Genomic DNA, 27,411 nt, shown 5'->3' on the forward strand with positions numbered 1-27,411 from the left:
GTTTCTCCAGCTTTTTTGTGTAACTTTCGATTCTCCAGCATCTGCAGTTCCTTCTTAAAGAAATACAGTGTTGAAGTGGGAGAAGAACTGGTGATGTTTCAGATCAGGACCCTTCTGGCTATAGTTAACTGCTCATTAACTACTAGTTTAAACCATTGCTGCCCGTCTGCCAACAATAGCTGTTCAAGCATGCTTCCCTCAGTGGGCACTGGACGAGTTTGGTTTCCAAATTCCCGCATCGTTTTCCATCGCTTTACACTGCTAATAAACTCTAAACTCAAGGCTTTGCTGTTAAGCTCTGGACAGGCCAGTTGGGACTGAGAAAGCTCTGAAGGTTATTTATGTCTGCTGGGTTCTGCATTGCTTTGCCATTTGAAGGGAGGAATGTGAAGTAACCGGATGAGTTGGAAAGCAAGCACGAGAAAAGACTTGCTGAGAAAAGAGAAGTCCAGAGAAAGCCACTGAGAGTTTGCTGAACCAGATGTGCATTTAGCTTTTGTTATCCTGCTCCTCCCTGAAGTGTCACGTATTTTGGATGCCATCCAAATCAAACTTCTGTCCAACCCGATGAACCAACACTTGCACATTTCCCCCTGTCAGACCGAGATCCAATTAAGATGCCCCCCTCTTCCTTTTCACTGAGTCACATTCCTGATCTGAGGAATGGTGGAGCTGAGGAAAATGTGCTGGAAAAACCACTAGCAAGACCTGCAGCCTTATGTTGAAATCCAACGGGATTTCACCAAATGCTGCACTAAAGGCCATTTAATGTCACAGAGCCTATGTAGAGGTGCTTTGTAAAAATTGTGGGAATGGATAAGGAGCTGGCTGATGATGGGGGATAACAAGTACTTGCAAAAGGAAATGGGTCATAATGTAGGGGACTGCAAAATAACTTAATGTTCATCCCTCAGAGTCAGTATACATCTGAATAAAAGCAGACCAATGTTACACGGTGTAATTTGCTTCATAAAATACTAATAAATAAAAGTGATTGAAGAGACACAAGAAACTGAAGAAATCGTGTCAAGAAAGTTTTTTTTTTAGTTCAGCCAAATGAGCACTGTGAGTACCGAGGAACGAAAAGGTTTCTGCTGACACAGTCCCAGAAATCCAAATAAATATTTTTGAATTAGGTTGTCAAGTCACTTTTAAGATGATTAACCTTTTCAGATTTGAATTGAGAACGATCCAATTAATATGTGAAGACCCCACATTCCGAAGCATCTCTCAGGCGTCACAAACTTTTGTGCAGTCATTGAATTTATTCTTTTTGCCAACTTCTGCATCGACAACTGAAAGGAAAAAGTAACAGTCAGCATATTCCACTTGGATCCCTTGCCTGGCTTCAAAATAAATGATTCAGTTCTGAGAGCTTGATTATTTGTTCAACTGAAGCTTTTGTGATGCAAATAGAAATATTTAATTTAAAATAAAATGGCTTGAGGTGTGGTTTGTTAATTACTGTTTTGGCTCAAATCTTGATTATTTGACCGGGAGAAATGCTTTCATCATGCTGGTTCCCAACATTTATATAAAACAGAAAGATAAAAACATACACCTGGTTCAAAATTACATTGCCGACAGTAATAATATGTTTTATATAGTGCATCTAAGCATGGCCTAAGACCAAAGTCACTCACTAAAGAGTTATCAAAAGTTTACTTTGAGCCACATAATGATCTTAGTGGAATTCAAGTCCAGGTTCACATTTATTGTCACCTGCACCAATTGGTACAGTGATATTTGTGTTACCATACAGCCATACAAATAAAAAGAACACAATACACGATAGAGTTTAACATAAACATCTCCACACAGCAGAATCAACGTTCCCACTGTGAGGATGGGCAATAAAGTTCAGTCACCTTCCTCTTTGTTCACCCATGGTCGGGGCCTTTGAACCCTCTGCAGTCACCGCTACGGACAATCCAATGTATAGGCCCTCTCACCAGGATGATCGGAACGCCGACGTCGGAACGGATCAGAACACACTCGATCCCCTTTCTACCCTGAGCAGCAAACATTTACCAATTCTGCAGCCTCTTGTGTAGCTTTGTCACTGGACAACACATGCGACTTCAGATTGGGAGATCCTGTTTAAATTAAACAATGCAAACTCTGACTTGAGCACACCCCTAAGTCCATGGTATGGCCAGCACACTCATTTCATCCCCATGATCAACTCTGACCATGAAAATGAGAGGCGTATGTCTCCGTCCATTTTAACGGTCCCAAAGTGCAGCTTTTCGCTTTTCGGCGATGTTGCAATGATCTGGTTTGTAGCCTTTTTAAGTAGGCATTGTTACCTCATGATTTTGTTTTATTTCTCATGTGTTGTCAATTTGAAACTCCCAACGTGTTAATTATAGAGCATTTCCTCTAAAATAGGAAATAGAAATTAGAAAATAGAAATTACTCCATAGTTACATGTCCTTCTGTAATGGAAAAAAAATGGATATTAGGATAATCTGTCATTTATATCGTTTTGCACTGTATCATTTCCTTGGCTCGCATTTCAAAATTAATATTTGCCAGGAATTTCTTGTATAATAAACTGATGTCTCCACGATCATTATCTGTTCCTTTTAAAGTTAATGCAAACTGATGAGATTAACATCATGTATAATCTCTGCACATATGATACAAATAAGATGTTATGCATTACAGCAGATAATGGAATGAAAAATGCATTGGACTGAACTGTACTGAGACAAGTATTTTAATACATAATGGACAGTGTATTTTCAGGGAATGCATTGCCTAAAAGTTATAAAATGGTGGAAGCAAAATAGTAACAATAATCATCTCATTGTTCAACTTCATCATAATGTGTACAAATAAGTCACATCATTTGAGGAGAGCATCCTTTCGAAATCCGACACTTAACATCAGTGGATAGGAGTTGCATGACTCTCCTGCTGCTTACTGAGTACTGCAGATGTCTGCCTCAGCAGGAAGCCCTTCCCCCTTCCTTAATGGAGCTCTGGGGAATGCCGAGGATCCTGGAATAAAATCCTGTCCTTCCCTTCCAACCTCCTCCCCAAACTCCTGCTGAGATGGGAAAAGAAATCATCCACGCATCTCAAAGTATTTCTGTGGCACTATTTCTGGCTGCAATATAAATTAGCAATAGGAAAGCTGGTAATATAATCTGTCACATATATGTGTGTAGACTTTGGGTTTGTGTTGGCAATGATACGGGAAAAACATGTTCAAATATTAAATTGCAACTCTGCCTCCATTAACTCATTTGTAAAGCACTTTGTGAACATTTTTGCTCAATATCCTTCAATTGTTAAAACTTGATGCACTGTACGATTTCTACAGGAGGCAGGTTTTACCAGAGCAACAAATTCCTTGCAAATGCATAAACCAACTGCAGTAAACACCATTAAAAGCGTAGGCATTGCATCAAATGAAAAATATCTGGAAATATAACACTATTATGAATCATTGAAGCTTTGAACCATGCACATGAGTCCTGTGACAAGTACTCAGATTTTTTTTTTCAATTTATCTTTAATTAAAGAGAAAAGTAAGAAAATATTAGAAGACAATTTGCATTAGGATTCATTTTGAAAGTGATTTACTGGTTTTATAATTTTAATTTAATACAGTTCACTTTATTTACCTTGCGCATTTTCATAAAGACTTTTCTCCTCAATGACCTGAGGGAGTCAGTAGCTTAGAAGTCGTTCAGCTGAAAATATCAAACCTTTTATCGGCAGTTTTACTTACTGAGACGATGATTGTTGTATGCTAATGATCACAGAGGTGACAAAATATTTCTGGAAGACTTCCTACCCTATAAATTCCTTCTGTTTTATATCAACAACCAGTACACATCTGCATTCAGTAAATTTGTACTTTGTTTTTATGTGACTATCCTTTGAGTATTTGTTCATTTTCCCTGATAAATTACTCTGATTTCTTTATTATGATTTCTTTATTTTCATCTTTGGTTATATTCTGTCCAAATTTTGTGAATTCTTTACCCATATGGCTTTCTGAATTCTTGAGTATTCAATGGATACCAATGCCAAATACCATCTACACAAACAGTTGACAAAAGAGCAGCGCAATCCCGTGACTTTTGGTTGGTTAGTTGATTATCGATGGAATAATTAAACCAACAGATATGTATCATATTATTTCTAACTAAACTGATTCCAACTTAATGGTCTTCCTTAATCCAGGTCACTGTAGTGAAATGCATAAATCTGAGAATTATGCACATACATAATATTAAATCTCATGTACATTTTTACTTTCATCTTAGTCATACGAGGGTTCAGAGCATGGAAATTATGTCAGTAAGAAAAGCAATAAATCTGATCAACTGACCTTTTCAGAAAAACACTTTTCAGAGGAAGAAATTTATTGTCCATTGTGTTATTAACAGTATATTAAAATTCACATTTTCTATTGAGAGATTTATTAATACAATGTTCCTCATGCAAATGAGAAACTGGCTGAAATACAGGAGATTAAGTTTATTGGGATCTGGTGTTGCTTCTGACAGATGGAAGTTCAATAACTTTCATCTCGGCATTTTTGAAATATTATGCAGTGTATTTGGCCTTCAAACCGTCATGTACACAATATACTGTTTCCCAAACAGGATTCTCTTCCTCCCTAAAGAGTTTCTTTAGGTTCAGTAGATCTTAGATTTATTGTCTCTGTGACTCAAATGACTTCCATGCTCTTAACCCTTGAAAGACTAAGGTCAATTTTTGTTTTGAAAAATAATTGCATTTCTGGTAACTAGTTTGATTACAGTCACTGGATATTTGAACACAATGCTTTCACATATCCAATAGTCTATTTAAAAAAAAAAATATTGAATGCAAAGTTGTTTTTTCTTTAAAAATGTTACAAAAAATGTTATTTTTGAGCCGGCCTGTTGCGGGGTTTGGTGAGCCGCGGGACTGTTTGTACCATCGCCCGGTGGGGTATCGCCTCAGCGCAGAGATAATATATATAAGCACCTGGATAAACAGGGTCTGATTAGGAACAGTCAACATGGATTTGTGCCTGGAAGGTCATGTTTGACTAATCTTCTTGAATTTTTTGAAGAGGTTACTCGGGAAATTGATGAGGGTAAAGCAGTGGATGTTGTATATATGGACTTCAGTAAGGTCTTTGACAAGGTTCCTCACGGACGGTTGGTTAAGAAGGTTCAATGGTTGGGGATTAATGAGGAGTAGCAAGATGGATTCAACAGTGGCTGAATGGGAGATGCCAGAGAATAATGGTGAATGGTTGTTTGTCAGGTTGGAGGCCAGTGACTAGTGGGGTGCCACAGGGATCTGTGTTGGGTCCACTGTTGTTTGTCATGTACATCAATGATCTGGATGATGGTGTGGTAAATTGGATTAGTAAGTATGCAGTTGATACTAAGATAGGTGGGGTTGTGGAAAATGAAGTAGATTTTCAAAGTCTACAGAGAGATTTATGCTAGTTGGAAGAGTGGGCTGAAAGATGGCAGATGGAGTTTAATGCTGATAAGTGTGAGGTGCTACATCTTGGCAGGACAAATCAAAATAGGACGTACATGGTAAATGGTAGGGAATTGAAGAATGCAGGTGAACAGAGGGATCTGGGAATAACTGTGCACAGTTCCCTGAAAGTGGAATCTCATGTAGATAGGGTGGTAAAGAAAGCTTTTGGTGTGCTGGCCTTTATAAATCAGAGCATTGAGTATAGAAGTTGGGATGTAATGTTAAAATTGTACAAGGCATTGGTGAGGCCAATTTTGGAGTATGGTGTACAATTTTGGTCGCCTAGTTATAGGAAGGATGTCAACAAAATAGAGAGAGTACAGAGGAGATTTACTAGAATGTTGCCTGGGTTTCAGCAACTAAGTTACAGAGAAAGGTTGAACAAGTTAGGGCTTTATTCTTTGGAGCGCAGAAGGTTAAGGGGGGACTTGATAGAGGTCTTTAAAATGATGAGAGGGATAGACAGAGTTGACGTGGATAAGCTTTTCCCACTGAGAGTAGGGAAGATTCAAACAAGAGACTTGAGAATTAAGGGACAGAAGTTTAGGGGTAACATGAGGGGGAACTTCTTTACTCAGAGAGTGGTGGCTGTGTGGAATGAGCTTCCAGTGAAGGTGGTGGAGGCAGGTTCGTTTTTATCATTTAAAAATAAATTGGATAGTTATATGGACGAGAAAGGTATGGAGGGTTATGGTCTGAGCGCAGGTATATGGGACTAGGGGAGAATACGTGTTCGGCACGGACTAGAAGGGTCGAGATGGCCTGTTTCCGTGCTGTAATTGTTATAGAGGGAGAAGAGGAGGGAAGAGACTGCAGCCCTAAGATTTTTGCCTCCACCACAGTGAGGAGGTGCTTGGAGGACTCACTGTGTTGGTGTTAATTTGTGTTTATTGTTGTTATTATTGTATGATTGTATGTATGACTGCAGGCATGAAATTTTGTTCAGATCGTAAGGTCTGAATGACAATAAAGGCATTCAATTCAATTCAATTCAATTCAATTCAATCAATTTTTGGTAAAACATGCGTGTAGATAGCTGTGGTCAATTTTACTGCCCAAACCTAATTACAAAAAATCGTGGTGGTGAGCACCTTTATGATCTGTTACAGTCTTTATAGTGACAATAATAAGCCTAAACCAGATAATGAACTGTTGGGAAAGAATTCCAAGATTTTTATCCAGTGCCGATGAAGGAACAGTGATGAGTCTCCATACAAGGGACATGTGTGATTTGGAAGCTTTCCCATGTGGTGGGGTGCCCCTGTGCCTGCTACCTTCGCCTTTCCACATGGTAGATACCATGGATCTGAGAGGTACTGTTGAAGAAATGTGACAATTTACCACATGATTTTGGAAAAGAAAGAGCAATAATAGACTTTTTGTGTGGGAAGTGAAAGTTTGGATTGGGTATTGGCGTGCCTCTGGTGGCTGAACACAGCTCCAAAGTCAGCTACAAATTCGCTGACAACACCAATGGAGTTGGCTGAATCACAGATGGTGATGACCAAGAGAGAGACTGAAGACCTGGCTGGATGGTACCGCAACAACGATCTCATGTTCAATGTCAACAAATCCTTGCTTGGCAACATAACACCTCTTGCATTACCATAAACTAGTTTTATTTTTTAACTGAATTTTGTGCGAATGCCTTGTTTTGTTTTTGTACATTCCTTTTTCTTTTTTTTTAGTCTTGCAGAATTTATGTGTAAGTAATGTTTTTTTGTGTCATCTCAGTCTATGTGCCTGGGATGCTGCTGCAAGCAAGATTTTCATTGTTTCTGCATATTATCGTGCATATGCATATCACGGTAAACAATGACTTGAGTTGAGTCAATCAAGCAGATTCCTTTGTCTTTGTGATGTCAAGTCTTTGGTCTGCCACTCTAATTTCTTTCATCCAGCACATGGACGATATTCCAATGGTTCAAGGATTCTTTATTATCATATGTACAGAGGTACGGTGAATTCTTTTTTGTATGCAGTTCAGTAGTACCGTATCACTATACATAGGCACAATCCACAACTAAGTGCAAAATGCAAAAATAGTTGTTCACTGAGAGCTTTAAGTGCAGCTGGCCATAAAGGCCTGTTGTGCTGGTGGCGTTGCAAGGTTGGCCTGAGCAAGCAAAGCTGTAGACGTCCTCCACCGTTCTGTGCCACTGCAATCCGCATCTGGTCCATGCGCTCTGTCTCCTGGAGCGGCGCCCAATACGTTGGTGGATGCATCTGACATGAGCGTTGCGAATTGTAGAAAGGCTTTGGAGAATCAGGTGGTGTGTCTTTCGCCACAAACTATGCAGGGCGCCTTTTGAAGCCCCGTTATTTACTTGATTGGACCACTTTGCTACCTGAGGAGTTGCAAACATAATGTAACACTATGCACCTGAAGTGGACATTCCCACTTCTGGCCTATCGTGGATTGAAGGTTATTAAAGAGGCAGCTGAAAATATTGGATCTGAAACACTGCCATGAAGAATTCCCACACCAATGTCCTGCAGCTGAGATGACTGGCCTTCAACAATCATAACTACCTTCCTTCATGTAAAGTTATGACTCCGGAAGAGTGCAGAGATTTTTTTTTCCTCCTTATTCCTATTGATTTCATTTTTACTAGACCTTCTGGATACCACATTCAGTTTAATGCTTAGTGTGGGTACTCTCATCTCACCTCAGGAAGTCAGCACTTTTCTTTGTTTTCAGCCAAGGCTGTAGTGAAGTATGGAGCTCCGGGTCCCAGGAGGAATCCAAGTTGAATACCTTTGAGGAGAAAACTGCTGAAAGAAAAAAATCCTGCTTTCGCAGAATTGACGTCATCTTATATCACTTCTCTGAAGATTGATTGGAGGTTGTTAAGAACTAATTGGCCACTGTTGCTTTTTGTAGAGAGGGCACATCTGGACAACTTCCGCATATGTCAAGTGAATATCAATATTTTTGTTGCACTTGCCCGGCTGGGCTAAGGATGTGGGTATTTTTTGAAGAGCATCACAATACTCAGAATTTAAACAATAGCAAATGGTGGAGGTAATTTTGTTTTTGAATTTGAATTCAAGCTAACGGAGAAGTATCTTTGCAAGGTTATTGTTTCATGCTTTTCTTTAGCCAGCCATGACATCTCTTTGATCCTCCATTACACCATCAGCATTATAACAGATGTATTGCCAAATGCTCACATTGCAGACAGTATGAGTGATCTTGCCATTCAATGGGATATTCTAATTGTATGATGTGCCATTTTGGACAATCGACAGATTCAAAATCATTGGCAAAAGAAGTGGAGGGAAGATAAAGTGAATTATTTCATACTCAAGAGATTTCTAAATCATCTGTCTAATGTGATGGTGGAAGATGGGTACAAATAATTACAAATTGATAGACAAGAATTTGAGAAAGATCAACAAAATGTTATAAAGTGAATACATAAATTTAGTCACAGCTTATTTTTTAAAGATTCTAAATGCCGACTATGCTGTTAGTTTCCATAATTCCATGATATTGCTTTTGTTATAAGATTAGAACTAGAGATTGGAGGGCAAAATATAAAGAAGAAACTATAGGCCATTAACCTGAAGTTGTTAGCTGGAAAATTACTGTGATGTATTATTATGGACATGGTAATCAACCATCCATTTGATTATTACATTGCCTGTGAAAGACACCACAGATTGATGAAATGGGGATTATGTTTTACAAACCAATTAGAGTTTCTTAAGGATGCAACCAATGACAGAGATGGAAGGAGGCATTTAAAAGATGGCACACAAGAACTTTTAACACAAAATGCGGGTCCGGGTGTTGCAGAGTAATATAGTAAAGCTAATTGAAGATTACACAATGGAAGGATAACAGAGAGTGAGAATGAATGAAGTTATTTCCTGGTTGACTGTTTGTAATTTGTGGGATCCCGCTGCTCAAGGAACAGCGTTTGGTCTTGAGCTTTTTACACCCATTTAATGACCTACAGTATATGACAGGACTGAACGCCATGTGTCTATGTCAGCTGCCAGTACAAAACAAAGTGAAAAGAAATATAGCTAAAGGAAAATACAAAGACATTAAACAAGTTAAATTGGTTGTTGAGATTATGGCACTATAGAGGAATGAGAAGTTTCCATTTGGTTTGGAAAATGAGAGAAAAATAGAATCTTTTAAAAAGGTCACATTTGCAAGAAGTTGGGAATGCTTGTGCATGAATCATAGTAAATTCATATGCTGGTACAACAAGGAATGGTGGAAACAAATGGTTTATTAGACGCAGGTACAAAAAGACTGCAATGTTAGAGTAAATAAATCTTATTGCAATTATATACTGTTTTACTGAAACTGCACATGAAGTGCTGCATACCATTTGTGATGATGTGATATGTTAGGAGAGAGATTGAGTAGGCTGTACATATTTTCTCTGGAGTATCAGCTCTTCCTTTTCTGGGTCCACAAACTTATTCTATCAGATATCATCCCTCTACTTAATCAGTCTGAAGAGAAACATTAACTGACCACTTCCATTCACAGATGCTGGCTGACCCACTGAGCTCCTCCAGCGCTTTATGCTTGGCTCAAGATTTCAGCATATGCAGTCCATTTTGACTCCTGTTTTGCTTCCCAATGCCTTTGCAATATACATTTGCTGCTCCCCTATAATTGCAGGCCAAGTTCTCATTATTTGAATCTCTGTCACAGAACGGGTAAACTGATATGCTATCTTCCATGATTTGCCGTTTTTTAAAATATCTCCCAGATCAGTGCAGCTAAAATGTGCTTCTCCTTTAAGCGATGCAGTCTAGCAATATATTATGGATGCTTGCTTTAATTTAAACTTGCCTCTCACAAACATGGGCCCATGCTGAGCCATGAAGACAATGAAAAGCATTGTTAAAAGTGGCTGCAAGCAGCAATAATGTGAATGAGCAGGCAGCATTAAATTGCTTACATCAGATCCAAGGATACTGAATAATTTTACTTCGGAGTCACGTGAGTGATTACGTGAAGAGCCCGCTCAGCACGCATGCGCGGCTTTACATTCAGCAGTGCAACAGCGGCCGCATCGGGAGTCAGGCGCTCCCGCTACGGGGTGAAAGAACGGACCGTCAGGTAAGCTCTGAGGTCGGGTTTTCTTTCACAGGATAGCCTTCTGTTTTTCAGCCAGAAAAGAAAGGCTCTTGGACAAACCTGTCCCTCGCTCGACTACACGGAGGAGCGTTCCATCTGGGAGGGGGGGGCAGCAATAAGGCGGTAGGATCGCTTACCGGGCGCTCCGCTATTCCCCGACACTGTGCCGAGCCCAGTCCGCTAGCAGCGGGCTGAAAGTAAAGCCACGGAAGAGGCGTCCGGCCGGTGGCTTCCGACTTGTCGGACGGGGACGTCTCTTCCCCCCGCCCGGGGGAGAGACAGCCGCCCGAGCCGCATGGAGCGGGCTCCAGGAGCTCCAGCAAGACGCGCTTCGTGAGGGGCGCTCTCGCAAGGGGAGTTCAGGCACTCCCTCCACAGTGCCTTGTGCACTGCCCATTGCTTGCTCCTTACCCGAGGGTAGCTTTGGTGACCAGGACTGGGCTGGTCAAGAAGAGGGGACGATGGCTGAAGATCTCGGGAGTATGCAAGGGGTGCAGGAACAGGAAGAGCTGCTAGGTGTAGTGGACCGCTACGTGGCAACCCCACGTGCAGGAGGCCGTTAAAGGCCAAACCAGCGGCCAGCATCAACCACCTCTCCAACAGGTCCCTACAGGAGAGGTGGTCAATGAGGCCTTAGAAACGTATACAGCTCCAGAGAACTGTGAGTCCCTTAAAGTGCCGGCTGTAAACAGCCAAAAGTGGGGGCAAGTTATGGCAAATATTCGGAACCAGGAGCTAAATCTGCAGCAGATCCTCAGGCTCTTGACGTCAGCCATCACATTGTTTTCTCATTCCGTGGACAAATACGGAGATGACCACAACCTTCGTAAACAAATCATAAGACCTGCCATAAAATCCTAAATTTGCGGGGTTGTGCATACCCCAGCCATTGAGCCAGACCCACTGCTCTTTGGCAAAAACCTCACAAAGCATATGAAGGATATGGAAGAGGCCTTAAAAAACTTTTGATCTCATGAGGGCAGGCCCTGGGACGAGCAAAACCAAAAACAATAATTCCTAAGCAGCAGCACCCCATCGCATCCATCAGTCGACGTCTACCATATGGGACTGATGAAAGCTCGGGGTCCGCATTCTATCCCCGGAAGTCTTCTTTAGACCAAGGCCCAGAGCGGACCCCATGGAAAATGTGCCACCCCCCAATGTCACCACCACGTCAGACAACGTGCAAGACTCGTTGGACCGGCAGGAAACAGAAGAATACCCATAACCATGGAGGTAGGTGGGTCTGGTTCCTACCAGCGTATAGAGAATAATACTAACAGGGGGGAGATTACACCTGTTTAAAGAAGCACGGGAGTCTATCACGAGTGATCAGTATATACTCAATGGCATTAGTGGACACAAATACAATTCATACTAGAAAAATTGCCACCAGTTCAACATTCATCCCAGAGGGTATTTTCCCCTCTCCATTAAAGAAACGAAAGGGACAAGCTGAACTGGTGAGACTAATTACAAAGGGTATCATGGGAAAACATGAACCCTTGGAATTCGTATCAAATATATTCACCCAAAAATATATAAACCCAAAAAAGATGGTGTATGTCGCATCATCATTGACTTAACTTCACTAAATATGTTTGTTAAGTATATACATTTCAAAATGGAAATGGTTGTTACTGCCAAACAACTAATTTCCAAAGGATACTTCATGGCAAGCATTGATCTTAAAGATGTTTACTATTTAGTACCATTTACAAGGATCATCGCAGATACCTGAAATTTACCTGGATGGGGCAGCTATGGCAGTTTAAAGCGTTACCCAATGGATTCACATCAGCCCAAGATTATTTACCAAGATACTAAAACCAGCTCTGGCAATATTCAGAAGACAAAAATATATTGTCATGGCATATCTTGATGATATCTTAAATGGTAGGCAAGACCATGGAATTGACTATGTTAGCTGTATCAGCTACCAAACAGTTATTCAAAACCCTGGGATTGTCTTACATCCAGATAAATCTAAGTTGAAGCCATCCTCTATCATGGACTACTTGGGCTTCACAATTAATTCAGTCCACGTGACTGTAACATTGCCAAGAGACAAAACAGTTGAATTGGCACAATCATGCAACAATTTAATGGTCAACAAACTACCAACTATTCGACAAGTAACAGAGTAATTGGGAAAATGGTAGCAGCATTTCCGGCTACACAATTCGGACCTTTGCACTGTCAAAACTTACAAAGAGCAAAGGTACAGGCACCAAAACGACATACAGGTCATTATGATTGTGTCATGAAGTTACCCACTGAAGTAATAGCAGAACTACAGTGGTGGCCAAAAAACATTTGGCATAGTTTTTAGCTCTATTATCATCACTAACCCTACGTTAGTTATCCAAACAGATGCCAGTGCTCAAGGCTGGGGAGCAACTAACTCTATATCCAGCACAGGTAGTAGATGGACTAACCCAGAGTCATCATTACCACTTACACTGGGCATTAATTATCTAGAGATGTTGGGTGACTTTTATGGTTTAAAAGCATATGCACAAATATGCATCACTTGCATGTACGGTTACAAATAGATAATACTACGGTGGTGGCCTACATTAACTATATGGGTGGCATAAAATCGGTATCATGCGACAAGTTGTTTAACACAATTTGGCAATGGTGTGTCGAAAGACATATTTGGCTATCAGCAACTTACCTGCCAGGTAAGCTAAATACAGTGGCAGACACCAGGTCACGTAAATTTAATGACAACATCGAATGGATGTTAAACCCCAAAACATTTGCAAAAGTTATCAAGCAATATGGCACGCCAGATATCAATTTATTTGCATCAAGGCTAAATCACCAGGTACCTATGTATGTCGCTTGGGAACCAGACCCTGAGGCAGCAGCAGTAGATGAGTTTGCGCTGGATTGGGGAAATTCCTCTTCTATGCATTTCCTCCCTTCTGCCTCATCAGTCAGGGACTACGCACAATACAAATGGACTCTGCTTCAGGTATTTTGATAGTACCCGACTGGCCTACACAGCCATGGTTCCCAATACTCCATGACATGGTTGTTGAAACTCCGATGGTATTCCCCAGTGACCCAGAGTTATTAACACCCAGTGTCGGGCACAAGCCACCCGTGCCATGAAAAAATCAAACTCCTGGGTTGCAGATTCTGCACAAACCACTTCTGGGACTGGGATTATCAGAACAAACCATCGACGCCATGTCAGCATTCCTCCGAACATCCACTGAAAAACAGCACTTGTCCAGCATCAAAAAATGGGAGAAGTACTGCTTGGATACAGGGACCACCTACTCAACCGCTACAGTTACCAACGTACTGGAATTCCTGGTGAACCTTCACCACGATGAAGGACTCAGCTAGAGAGCCATCAATACAGCTAGAAGTGCCCTGTCTCTCTATTTAAAACCAGCTCCAGGACAACAGGCCATGGGGTCCCACCCGCTGGTGGTCAAACTAATGAAGGGTATTTACAACTCTAACCCCCTAGACCAAGGTACACCCATACATGGGATGTCAGTGTGGTCCTGACATACCTCAGGGGATGGCCACCAGCCAGATCCCTCAACCTGGAACAATCTATGCTCAAAACACTCATGTTGATGGCACTTGTATCTGCACAGAGGGTCCAGTCACTACACCTATTGCGACTGGACAGCATGCTCACAGCTCCAGACCAGATCTCTGTCGTTATCCAGGGAATGATCAAACAGAGCAGACCAGGAACACCTAATCCAGTCGTGGAATTCCGGGCTTACCCGCCAGAACCACGCTTATGTGCCATGACCCACCTACTATCCTACATAGACACAACCAAAAATATTCGAGGGAGATGAAAAGCCTTGTGGGTCAGTCATAAAAAACCTTATGGTCGGGTGACGTGCCAAACCATTTTGAGATGGCTCAAGCAGGTGCTAAAACCTGCTGGGATAAACACTAACATGTACAAATCTCACTCCACCAGGGCAGCATCCACGTCGACGGCTAAAAGAATGGACGTGCCTATAGACCACATCCTGGCTACAGCAGGATGGTCGGGGGGAAAGACCGTTCAGAAATTTTATAATAAGCCGTTGGCAAAACCTGCTTTATTTGCAAAAAATTTTTTTTACAGACTGCAAATATTTAATTTAAGCCCAGGGGAGCAACTTAATTTCTTTGTTGTTATTGTTAAAAAATACCATTGTGTTTTTCTACAAACAGATTCATTGGTTGATTACGATAACACACTTTCTCCCTCAAGGACTTCGGCAGTGAATGAAGTAATAACTGTTAAACGGTTTGAAATTACAGAGCTTTGAAGTCTTCACGTAGTCACTCACGTGACTCCGAAGTAAAATAGTAAGATTAAACGAGAACTTACCAGTTTGAAGTTTGGTCTGTATTTTATGAGGAGTTACGATGAGGGATTACGTGCCCTCCGCTCCCACCCTCATTAATATGGGTCAAACTGATAAACTGATGTCTCCTTTTCTTTACTATGTTTACTTCAATAACTGTGTCTATCTGTGATTCCACACCGCTGCTTTGAAGTATGCCGCGCATGCGTGCTGAGCGGGCTCTTCACGTAATCCCTCATCGTAACTCCTCATAAAATACAGATCAAACTTCAAACTGGTAAGTTCTCGTTTAATCTTACTATTATATGTCATTATCCTCCCATCCATTTTGGTGAACTATACAGTACTGGAGACCAGGACTCCATCGTGACCTCAGGTGCTGTCTGTGTGGGTTTTACCCTTTATCCTTGTAACTACGTGCATTTCCTCCAGGTGCTTTGGTTTCCTCACATATCCCAAAGACATTCCGGTTTGTCAGTTAATTGGCTTCTGTGAAATTACCTCAAGCATGCAGAGAATGGATGCAAAAGTTGGATAACATGGAACTAGTGTGAATGGGTGATTAAGGTTGATGTGGACCCAGTAAGCTGAAGGGCCTGCTTCCATGCTATATCTTTCAATCAATTAGTTCCCCTAATATCTGAAGCGTGTTTGTGATGCATCTTTTTTCTATACTCAAACCTGTGGTAAAATGCATAAATGGCCAGCCTTGCAGAAAATCTGTACAAACATCAAGATGTATTATACTCAAATCAAGCAACTTAATTTTTATTACACGATAAAAAAGAAATAAAATAACGCTTGAAATTTTAAGTATGGTTACCAAATATGAACATTTATCATGATGGTGGCAAAAACAGGAAAGTAGACTATTATCTAAATGGTGGCCGTTAGGAAAAGGGGAGATGCAACAAGACCTGGGTGTCATGGTACACCAATCATTGAAAGTAGGCATGCAGATGCAGCAGGCAGTGAAGAAAGCGAATGGTATGTTAGCATTCATAGCAATAGGATTTGAGTATAGGAGCAGGGAGGTTCTACTGCAGTTGTACAGGGTCTTGGTGAGACCACACCTGGAGTATTGCGTACAGTTTTGGTCTCCAAATCTGAGAAAAGACATTCTTGCAGGGAGCACAGAGAAGGTTCACCAGACTGATTCCTGGGATGTCAGGACTTTCATATGAAGAAAGACTGGATAGACTTGGCTTGTACTCGCTAGAATTTAGAAGATTGAGGGGGGATCTTATAGAAACTTACAACATTCTTAAGGGGTTGGACAGGCTAGATGCAGGAAGTTTGTTCCCGATGTTAGGGAAGTCCAGGACAAGAGGTCATAGTTTAAGGATAGAGGTGAAACCCTTTAGGACAGAGATGAGGAAAACATTTTTCACACAGAGAGTGGTGAATCTCTGGAATTCTCTGCCACAGAAGGTAGTTGAGGCCAGTTCACTGGCTATATTTAAGAGGGAGTTAGATGTGGCCCTTGTGGCTAAAGGGATCAGTGGGTCTGGAGAGAAGGCAGGTAGAGGATACTGAGTTGATGATCAGCCATGATCATATTGAATGGCGATGCAGGCTCGAAGGGCCGAATGGCCTACTCCTGCACTTATTTTCTATGTTTCTATGTTTCTATCTGTATCTGATAGAAAATGTCTGTAATAAATCTGTCATATTTATTAGGTGCATGCATATTTTAAAAGTGCATAAATACTTTAAACATTTTGTGATTTACATTGACAAAGGAAAAAAACTTACATAAAAAAACAATTTGGCCAATGTATCTCTATCCTGTGACATCATTATAAGCAAAAACAATATTTTAAGGCAAGAGGTTAACGTGCTCCTGTGTTGCGGTTATGTTTACTTGGCCTTTTTTGTGTCGAGATTGTGGATCCAGCATCTACACTGAATCTGGCCATCTGTCCAATAGATGATGATACAGCACCAAGGTGTAAATGAAATTCAAGGGTAAAATGACTTAGAAAATTGAGATTCTCATTAACAAATATTTAAATTAATTAATTCAAATAAAGGTTGATAAACATCAGCCATGTTCTTCAAAAACAAGTAAATTGTTAATGAAAAAAGGTCACGAGCTGAAACATTATCTGTCCAATTCCCCTCACATATGCTGCCTGACCTGCCGAGCTCCTCCAGCAGTTTTTTTATTTCGCTCAAGATCCCAGGATCTACATTCTCTCGTGTCAACAAATGAACTATGCAGGTATAACAGCCTTTTGTTGACTTGGTTTACTGTTCCATTTTTATCTGCTTCTCTGCCAGTTGGTAAGTTATTTAGATATTAGTTTGGGTATTGTTTATTATTGTCATGTATACAATGATACAGTGAAAACCTCTGTTTTGCTTGTTATCCAGGCAATCATACCATACATGAGTTTATTCATACCATACATGAGTACAACGGGAAGTACTCGAATAAATAAGAGAAATAAAACAGAATGCAGAATATTGTGTTACAGCTGTAGAGAAATATCAGATAAATACAAGTAAGGCTGCTACATGGTAGATGTGTGATTGGGGATACATCTTTTGCTCATGAGAGGTCTGTTCAAGAGTCGAATAATAGTGGGGAAGAAGCTGATTTTATATATGCTTTCAAGCTTTCATATCTTCTGCCTGAAGGAAGAGGTGAGAAGAGAGAATGACTGGGGTGTGAGTGGCTTATGTTGGCTGTATTCCCAAAGCAGCATGGTGCAAATGGAGTCGATGGAAGTCGACGGGAAAGGGGGTGGGGGTGGTGGGGGGTGGTGGGGAGGATAGTTTGTGTAATGGACTGGGCTGCATCCACAAAACCTCGCAATTTCTTGCAGTTTTGGGCATGGCAGTTGGCAAACCAAGCTGTGATACATCTGGATAGTATCATGTTTATGGTGCATCTGTAGAAATTAGTCCGAGTCATTGGACGAATGCCAAATTTCCTTCATATTCTGAAGAATTAGTTTAGTTTAGTTTAGCGGTACAGCAAGAAATCAGGCCCTTTGGCCCACTGAGTCCACAGAGACCATCAATCACCTGTTCACTAGTTCTATGTTATCCCACTTTTCCACTCCCCACATATGTGGAAACTTAAAGAGGCCGATTAATCTATCTATAAAAAAGTAGACTGTCTTAGCTGCAGAATCAATGTGATTAGACCAGGAGATATTGTTGATGATATTTGTGGTCGGTGAAGTACCTTATAGAACGTAGAACAGTACAGCACAGGAACGGGCCCTTTGGCTCGCAATGTATGTGCCAAACATTATGCAAAGCTAAACTGATCTCATTGGCTTGCACATGATCCATATCCCTCTATTCCCTGCACGTCTATGTGCCTATCAAAAAGCCACTTAAATGTTACTATGGCATATGCCTCCACAACCTCCTCAATAACTGCATTCCAGGCCCCCACCACCCTCCGTGTAAAGAAACGTGCACAGCACATCTCCAGTAAACATTTCCCCTCTCACCATATAGATATGCCCTCTGCTGTTGGACATTTCTACCCTGAGAAAAAGATTCTGACTGTCTACCATAACTATGCTTCTTATAATTGTATACACTTCTATCAAGTCACTCCTCAACCTTTGACATTCCAGAGAAAACAATACAAGTCTATCCAATCTCTCCCAAACCCTTCATTCCAGGCAGCTCACAACCATCTTCACACCACCTCAATGTATGCACACTGGGGCATGTACTTCACCCAACTTCCTGAAGTTTTGACCAGCTTCTTCATTTTTCTCAAATTGAAGGATAGGTTGCTGTCTTGACACCATTTTTCTCAGCTCTCTATCTCCTTCCTGTACTCCATCTCTTCATTGTTGAAGATCTGCCCAGCCATGGTGGTGCCATCGGCAAACATGTTAGCGCATAATTTGGTTACACAACCATCAATGTATTGGCAGTATGGTAATGACACGAGAATGCAGCCTTGTGGGCACCAGTGTTGAGAATGATCATAATTAATGTTCTGTTGCCTATCCTCACCGTTTGCAGTCTATGGGTCAGTAAGTTAAGGTCCCAGTTGCAGAGTGGGTTGCTGAGTCCTAGGTCCAGGAGTTTGGAGATATGTTTGGTTGGAATTATGGTGAAGGCAGAGGTATAATCGAAATATGAGTCTATTGTAGATGTCCTTGTCACCCTGGTGTTCTAGGGATGAGTGTATATCCAGGGAGATGGCTGTTGAGGCCGATGATAAATTTCAATGCATTAAGACTTACTGGGAGACTTGCGTTGTTATGTACCATGAATGGCCTCACGAAGCACTTATGAAGATGGATGTCATTATGGCATGTCACCTTGTTTTTCTTTGGCACCAGGTTGAAAGTGATCTTCTTAAAGCAGGTAGGAAGCTCAGAATAGAGTAATGAGAATTAAAAGATGCCCACAAATACTCCTGCTAGCTGGTCCATGCAGGTTCTGTGGACACCCCATGGAAGCTCCATCCACATGTTCGCCCTTGAGAAGACCAATTTGATATCTGCAATGGCCACAAAGGGCACAGATGCTCCCGAAAGGAGGGAAAGGTCCAGAGATCTGAATCCATTCAGAGGGTGGGTAGATTAACAGTATGTTTGTGTGAACAAGAGTTTGACTTACACCTTACTCTGATAGCATTCACTGTATGGAGAATATCAAGTATGACATTGTTTTTTTTAAACGCTGTGACATTCCATAGTGGTCTAATGCATTGCACCACAGGTTCACTGTTAACCTCATGTTACCTAAATGGTTATTACAAATATCCCTTGTGAACACATAAGGCAAATAATGTGAGGGCTGAACAGAACAAGACATTTACTTCACAGCCTTGTATTTACCTTCATGGCAAATGCTGGCCTCATTCAACAGAATATATGATACCTGTGATACGAATGGATGATAAGGTGTTTCAGACCTGCCGCCGTCGCGTTTTCAGATTAGGACTACAGCACTGACTGGGTTGAGAAAAAATCATCAGATGCCCTCTATTCCACCTGCTGCTCATGTTAAATCTACACCCTTTGATTCTGATTATTTTCTGTCCCCATTCATTTAATTGAACGTTCACTCGAGCATCGTGTGTCACTGCTCCAGGGACCCGGGTTCGATTCTAACCTCCGGTACTGTTTTATGGAGCTTCCCCCCTAAGTGCTCCATTTATCTCCCCGATAGACTGCCACCTTCCCCCGGTGTGTCGGTGAGTGGTCGAATGGGGCTCAGATGGGGAAATTGATGTGAATGCGGGCAGAAATGAGATTGAGGTAAATGAGTGTTTGGCGGCTGGCTCAGTGGGCCGAAGGGCCTGTTTCCGCCCTTTGGGACATTTTCACCAGGTGTGTGCGCTGCCATACGCGAAGCTTCGCTATGTGTAAAAGTTTCTTGTCTAATGTGCTTTTTTAAACTCACTGAACCCGAGTTTGGAGATTTTTCAATATATAGGCTGACGGTTAGTACATTTCTCACCCGGTTATTCATCGCTCGGCAGACTGTATTTCGGGGATCTCGCCTCACACCTGTATCATTGGCCAGGTTAACATATCCTGCACTGTTTTATCCGTGACTGCGGATGGTAGCGAACGACCCCAAAATATATTCCCCTTCATGTTGGCAAAGTTTTGCAATTGGTTTATTTTTCACATAAAGGCGATATAATTTTAAGAGTTGATTTGGATCATTTCTTTTTCAAATAATCTTATTCAAACAAGAAGGTACACAAAAATGCTGGAGAAACTCAGCGGGTGCGGCAGCATCTATGGAGCGAAGGAAATAGGCAACGTTTCGGGCCGAAACCCTTCTTCAGACCCAGTTCGATTTTCCAGCATCTGCAGTTCCTTCTTAAACACTTATCCAAACAAGAGATGGACACAAATAGCTGGAGTAACTCAGATGGTCAGGCGGCATCTCCGGAGAAAAGGAATAGGCAACGATTCCGGTCGAGACTCCTTTTTCAGCGATGCTGCCTGAACTGCTGAGCTTCTCCAGCTTTTTGTGCCTGTCTTCGGTGTAAACCAGCATCTGCAGTTCCTTCCTACACTTATTCAAACAAGAATGCATGCATTCACCCCCACCCCCCACATAACGCATCAAACCTCTGAAGCAGTAATGTGAAAGGCACATAAACAAGGGAAGTGACCTGCCCTTGCAAATCTGGATTGTTGGTTGTTGGCCGCTCTTTTCCAGAGGCCAAGGTGAGATTCCCACAGGTGTCTCCAGCATCAGGGGATCATTCCTGACAGGGAGCTTTGGCGAACCGGGTAAACTCCAAAAGGAAATGCTTGCTGGGAAGAGCAAGCTAAAGGTACCGCGTTTAGAGCCCGTCTTATTCTTTCGACTTTCAGCTCAATTTCTCTCTTTTTTTTAAAGTAGCTATAACTGAAATAGTTGATTTCGCGACCGTGAGATTCCCGCAGCAAAAGAAAAGATTCGCTTCCTTCTCCGTAAATACGTTCGCGGTCAGGAAAATCACCGCAACAATACCGTGGCAAAACACAAATGTTTCCCATTCAACTTCCAACGTCGCGAATAAAATCCTCCGTCAAAGGCTGGCTAAATAGCATCTGCTCTAAGGACCCTACTGCTGGTGACTCAGGGACCGACTGCTCAAAGTTAACGCATCGTTCGGTATGATTAACAAATTACTACTTGGCGTTTGAAACAAAGAGTGAAATGGAATCATTCAAGAGACGGAAACACCTGAGGTCTGTTTGAGTAATTCAGCCATGGGCATTGTGCTGTTGTTAAAGAGGGAACTGCAGATGCTGGAGAATCGAAGGTCACACAGAAAAGCTGGAGAAACTCAGCGGGTGCAGCAGCATCTATGGAGCGAAGGAAATAGGCAACGTTTCGGGCCGAAACCCTTCTTCAGACTGGGGATTGTGCTGTTGTTGGGGGTGGTTTGTGGCTGTTTAACATTCACTGAAATTATGACATTAAATTTAGCCGGACAAGAGGATTAGTAGTAATGTGGGCATTATAAGAACTTTGCCGGTTCCAAACTTCGACGAGGCTGGAGTAAAAGAAAAGCCACCGAGCCATCTTGTTCTGAAATGTACATGCTGCTACCTGCAAGGAGATGAAACGTGCGTGATGCCGATTTCACGGGAGATAATTGATTCTATCGGGATAATTATCATCGAACACTGCCTCAATTATTATTCCGCCCAACTTAACTTGAAACAGTTCACTTCAACTGTAGAATAAAGGCATTACCTGAGGCTCCGCCGTCAGCTCTTTCCTGTACTCTGGGTGAGTTAAACTCCTGGCACCGATGTGACCGAAACACGGAGGGAATTTGTGAAGGGAACGGCGACAAAAACAAAACGCACCGGCGCTTCACAGCCCAAACACTGAGGTGGGGAATCTGTGGTGATTCAGCGAAGCAGTAGAAGCCATTCAGAATCTGTCACATCTTTGCAGAAAGAGAAAAGGGAACACCTTGATAGCCCAATATCAAACATCCCACATCTGTACAAACAACGCAAAACCGAACCTCTTGTTAACGGCGTTATATGCTGGCGAGGTTTAATCGGATCTCATTCCGATTTTATCATTCCATTTTGAAATATGTCGCAGATCCAGATACGTTAAATGTGTGCTTTAAGTAGTTTAGAGAATCCAGAAAATTATGGTTGCAGATTTCCCATCAGTGACATTTTCGCTTTCGGAAGCAGATATATCGATGAGCGAGAATTTCGACGCACGTTTAAAACTTTGATATACAATGAAGAAAGGCATCTGAAAAAAGGATTACGATTCCAATGTGAAGTTAAATTATTTCACCAGAATTCCCTGTTAGGTTGAGGACATAAATACTATTTTCATTTTTTATTTAACCTACCTGGTATATTCTGTTCTTTTGTGATTCTTACCAGTTATATATATATTTTTTGCAATGATTTCAATACATCAGTCGCTAAGTTTTGTTTAATAGTAACTCTGCCAATAAACGATATTTACGTTTTTTGACCGGAAATGTAGATCCCACGATGTATTTATTATTAAGTATTGCGTTAAAATATATTTTTTTCAATTAAATTGTGGTTTATTGGGTAGAACCTCTTGATGTTTTTTAACTTAGACCAGATTTCAGGAACTATCGCACAAGTATTAGGGTGAAGATTAGGTTCAACGAAAACAATATGAACATTCAAAAATCATTTAAATAAATAATTAAACAGAAAAGTTTTCATTTAAAAAAAATCCCAGTGAAAACCATCCGAATGACAAAATAAAATCAAGACTGAGCCGCCGCGCAAGGAAGGTTGGTTGGACAGGGAAATCCGTTTTTCTGAAATGCACAATATAAAATTTGAAAAATTATAGTTTCATGGGTCCGGTTTTTATGATGTTCCTGTTTTCTTTATGGGGGTTAATTGTAGCCGCCCCCTCCCCTCCCCTCCCGCACACACCGTTCACTCATTCCTTGCCACTCTACTCAAGCCTCTTGGTTTTAAAGCTCCAGTCAGACTTAAAGCTCACGCTAGTTCTTGCGACCCTGATTGACAACCACAGGTTTCTCCGAACCCCCTCCGCTCCGTTCCCCGAGGTACAAACGTTCTGGACATCTGAAGGTGCCAAGAATTTTTTTTTTGGAAAAAGCGCAGCTCGCCTCGTCTTCCACCTCACCCGTTAATTACAAGCGCGACAAGTTTTACATTCGCCGGCAGCAAATCAAAACAAATCTCGCGCAATGCAAAAAAGAAGGCTCCCTTAACTTTGAGAGAAGTTGTTTCTCTTTCTCTACGCCTGCGAATTTCCGGTCGTTAATTGCCATGATTTATAGGGCCGATTTTTTTTTTGGAGGTAGCTTCACATGTGGTTGGGACCTTGCCTAAGATCCAGCCCCCCTCTCACGTTACCAACTATTTATATATCTTCCACGATTTCCCCCTTAAACCAGCTCCTGGGACAACGTGCGATTGGCTTCACTTGTCATCTGAGATTCAGGGTTAGCTGGTGTGTGTGTGTGTGTGTGTGTGTTTACTCTGAGAGTCCCGGCTGTTAAGCAGCGATTGATCCAGATCGCTTTTAAAGACCCTTGCATTTTTGGAAACTGTTTACTTTGAAATCGAAGGTGCTTTGGATATAATTCCAGCCTTTTGGAACTTGAAACCCCGCTACCATGGATCATACAATATTTAGCTGCCTGCGCAGCTCGCATGCCCCAGCCCAGAGTCTGCACCACTTCTCTCAGTCTCCACTAGCTCTGAACGGAAGATCAGACCATGTGGCTTTTCCAGACCTGTCTTCTTCTTGTATCATAGCTGGATTTCCTAATGAAGAAAACATGTTTACAGCTCAGCGTCATCATCATCACCTACATCATCATCACCGGGGTCACCAACAGCAGCAGCAGCAACAACATCCAGCTGCCCAAACTACCTGGCACATCCCTCAGATCTCCTCGCCCCCTCCGCTCGCCAGGCACGCTCTCTGTGTCCAGCCCGAGTCGGCCCCCCCTGAACTCGGGTCGAATCCTTCAAACCTGGTGGACAGCAACCCGAACTTGACTTCCAACAATCCTAACGTGGCATCCTGTGTTCCTGGTGATTACGGGAGGCCGCCGGTCACTCCCGTCGAGTCGGAGAAAAGGAACTCCAAGAGGAAAAATGATGGCTCAGGTAAATGGGAACAGCAACTCAGGGCAGGGGACAGGCAACAGGTCGAACCGGCAACTGTCAACGCACAGTGCAGCCCAGCTATCTGCCATTATATGGACTTAAATCCACAGATTCAAAACGCACATTGGGTGCCTAAAGGCAGTTTATCTTTTTTTGTGTGATGAGAGTGTGCAAATATTGGTTCATCCGGTGCGCCTCACCAATTTATGACTCTTATCCAAAGCCCAAATTTGATAGTTTATTTTCTCGCAGGTTAGTCTTGGGCTAACGTGTAAAATGTGAGTGCTACCAGGTTGTCTGGTTGCAGAAGAGGTCTGTTACATTGCAGCAGCGATTAAATGCAGATTAACACAATTAGTTTGACCGACAAAAACACAGCGTTAAAGATTGCACTGACCTCAAATTACATGTACAGCGGCGTAGAGACCGTTTTAGCGAGCGAGGTTCTTGTGATCTCAGGGACCGACCGAAACAAACTGCGAAGGGCGCGTTAAAAGCACCCCGTGTTTAATCCGGCGTGTTATTTTACCGAAGCAAGTGAAGTTACAACTCGAAATACTGTTATCGTCACATTTAAAACGGAACAGATTTGAATGTAATACGATCTGCATGTTTGCTGAACTCGGGCTTTGATGTTTGTGATAGTTTTTATTTCAGCTAATTTTGTTTCCATCTAACGCAGTTAATACTGATTAGCAATGGACTCAGGCGATTTTTCTTTGGTCAATATTACATGTAATTTCTTAAACTTCCCGCTATAATGTAATCCCTGGTTTTGTTTGATAATCTCCATGCAAGTGCAATTTTGCTTCCGGGTGTTATCGCGCGCCGCTCTTCTGGGTTTCATCATCTTCAACAGTCCCAAGTGATGAGACCAAATGTAGTGAAGAAGTTTAATAGATAATAGTCACTCATAATTATCGGCAAACAGGCCACTTCGTGCGAACCCCAATCAAGCATTAAATAACAAAACCGAGGGACTCCGTGAGTGGACATTTGTACACATAAGGGCATGTATTTTACTGTTAGCAAATAAATTAAAACAAAACTGTTTTAAAGTTTCCAGTGGAACGGATCACTCTATTTTATGTAGCCTTTACTGAACAATAAACTTTTTTTAAAACGCATTTTTAGTTAAATTATAAGTGTTAGATAAAAAAGAGACTGGACATGCGAAGCGCAACATTTCCTCTTCAGGGTTTTGCCAACATTTACTGAGATTTATTTAGTAACAATAAATCCATCGTCCGTCAATGGGCTGCATTTCCTCTGAATCACACAATCATCACCAAACCTTACAGAAACAGAGCATAGGCAGGAAATATAAAAGTCCTTTCCAGTTTCACTACAAAAACTGAACGTTTAAATTGTAAAGGAATAGACACCATGGGGTGTTTTTACACCTGCCGTCGGCTCCATTTCGCCCCTCGGATTATTTGTACTATTTTCGGGATGTAAACAAAGAAGCGTGTTTTCAATGAGATACACAGAGAACTCTTAACTTAAGAGGCTGCATTAGGTTTAGTAATTGCTACATTCTTTTGAAGATCGTTTTCCCGGAGTCCGCTCGATACTTAACAGACTGAGGAGATGTGAATGATTTGCGAACTTCCGAAGACTAACTTAATGTAGTGCAAGTCATTAAATGCAAAAGGCAAATCATTTAAGAAAATCATGTTCAAGTTGCATTTGCAAATTCGCCATCGAAAATTATCTACGATCAGTCTGAAGAAGGGTTTCGGCCCGAAACGTTGCCTATTTCCTTCGCTCCATAGATGCTGCTGCACCCGCTGAGTTTCTCCAGCACTTTTGTCTACCTTCGATTTTCCAGCATCTGCAGTTCCTTCTTAAACATTTCACTTGTACTATTTTCTATCAATGTAAGAACACATAACATTGAATGTGTACATTTTCAATTAAAATATCCATATCCCTTTTAGCCAGAACCTTTTATCTCCATTAACTTTGGAAAATATGATTCCATGGTTTTTTCCTTATTGGCCAGAGAGATTTAAAAAGTATTGGATGAATTTAGATAGGATCGCGTTAGGCATGGACGAGGTGGGCCGAAGGGGTTCATTTCTATGTCATATCTTTCTCTATTCTACCATTCTAAATAATTGGCGATGAGAATAAAACAGGATTGATATCTGGATGCTTTAGTTCATTTCGAAAATGTATTACATAGAAATGTATGCTTCGAAAAAGTAACATGATAATTTTGGCGAATATAATATTAAATTAATGTTACTAATACTGTTATAAACATATATTAAATTTGCATTTGAACATAATCAGTACTTTATAGATTATTTGACATAATCAGTAGTTCAGATGAATTGAATAATTCATATTTTTTTTGATATTGTTAGAAAGGGAAGATTTCAGCATCTACCACTGTGATTTTATATTTATATTTTATTGCAGCATTTGTCAAATGTGCGTCTTTTGTTTAAAGTAAGAGTTACTTCTGCCATTGTAATTCTGATACATCACTTCCAACTCGCACCAAATTTGCAGGTTCCTTAATCTGGTGAAATATGTATGTTAATTCCTAAAAGATTCCTTCATTGATTTGTGGATGTGCCAACTGTTCTGAAGTAATAGTATAGTGAACTGAAGTACATTTCTTGGTGTTGATTGACATAGTTTTCTAATTTTCAATGCAAATGGAAATACATGCTCATATTATGTTTCTCACAGAAAAACAACAATAATTAACGATTGCCACCAAATATTTCATATGTGCACTTGCTTAGAATATAGATTTTTAAATATTCTCACGAGCTGTTTTAGCATTTAATACAGTCGCCATACTTTATCCAACTTGTAGCTCTGAAATACTGACAGAT

General features: G+C 41.3%; 1 protein-coding gene and 1 long non-coding RNA gene across 2 annotated transcripts in view; one reads left to right on the forward strand and one right to left on the reverse strand.

Moving 5' to 3' along the window:
- Positions 1 to 1,474: 1,474 nt before the first annotated feature.
- On the reverse strand, positions 1,475 to 25,565 carry LOC129713020 (uncharacterized). The gene is made up of 3 exons (XR_008726171.1): positions 24,957 to 25,565; positions 22,149 to 22,347; positions 1,475 to 2,096 (listed from the first exon to the last, which is right to left on the reverse strand). It is a non-coding gene; the product is annotated as an uncharacterized LOC129713020 (long non-coding RNA).
- meox2a (mesenchyme homeobox 2a) overlaps positions 23,376 to 27,411 on the forward strand; it is a 45,955-nt gene continuing 41,919 nt past the window's right edge. Inside the window, exon 1 of the mRNA XM_055661860.1 lies at positions 23,376 to 24,559. Coding sequence (XP_055517835.1) covers positions 24,061 to 24,559 — 499 coding nt within the window. The 5' untranslated portion in view covers positions 23,376 to 24,060. The remainder of the gene's footprint in view (positions 24,560 to 27,411) is intronic.

The sequence above is a fragment of the Leucoraja erinacea genome, chromosome 2 (assembly GCF_028641065.1).
Source record: "Leucoraja erinacea ecotype New England chromosome 2, Leri_hhj_1, whole genome shotgun sequence".
In the NCBI taxonomy this organism is placed as follows: domain Eukaryota; kingdom Metazoa; phylum Chordata; class Chondrichthyes; order Rajiformes; family Rajidae; genus Leucoraja; species Leucoraja erinaceus.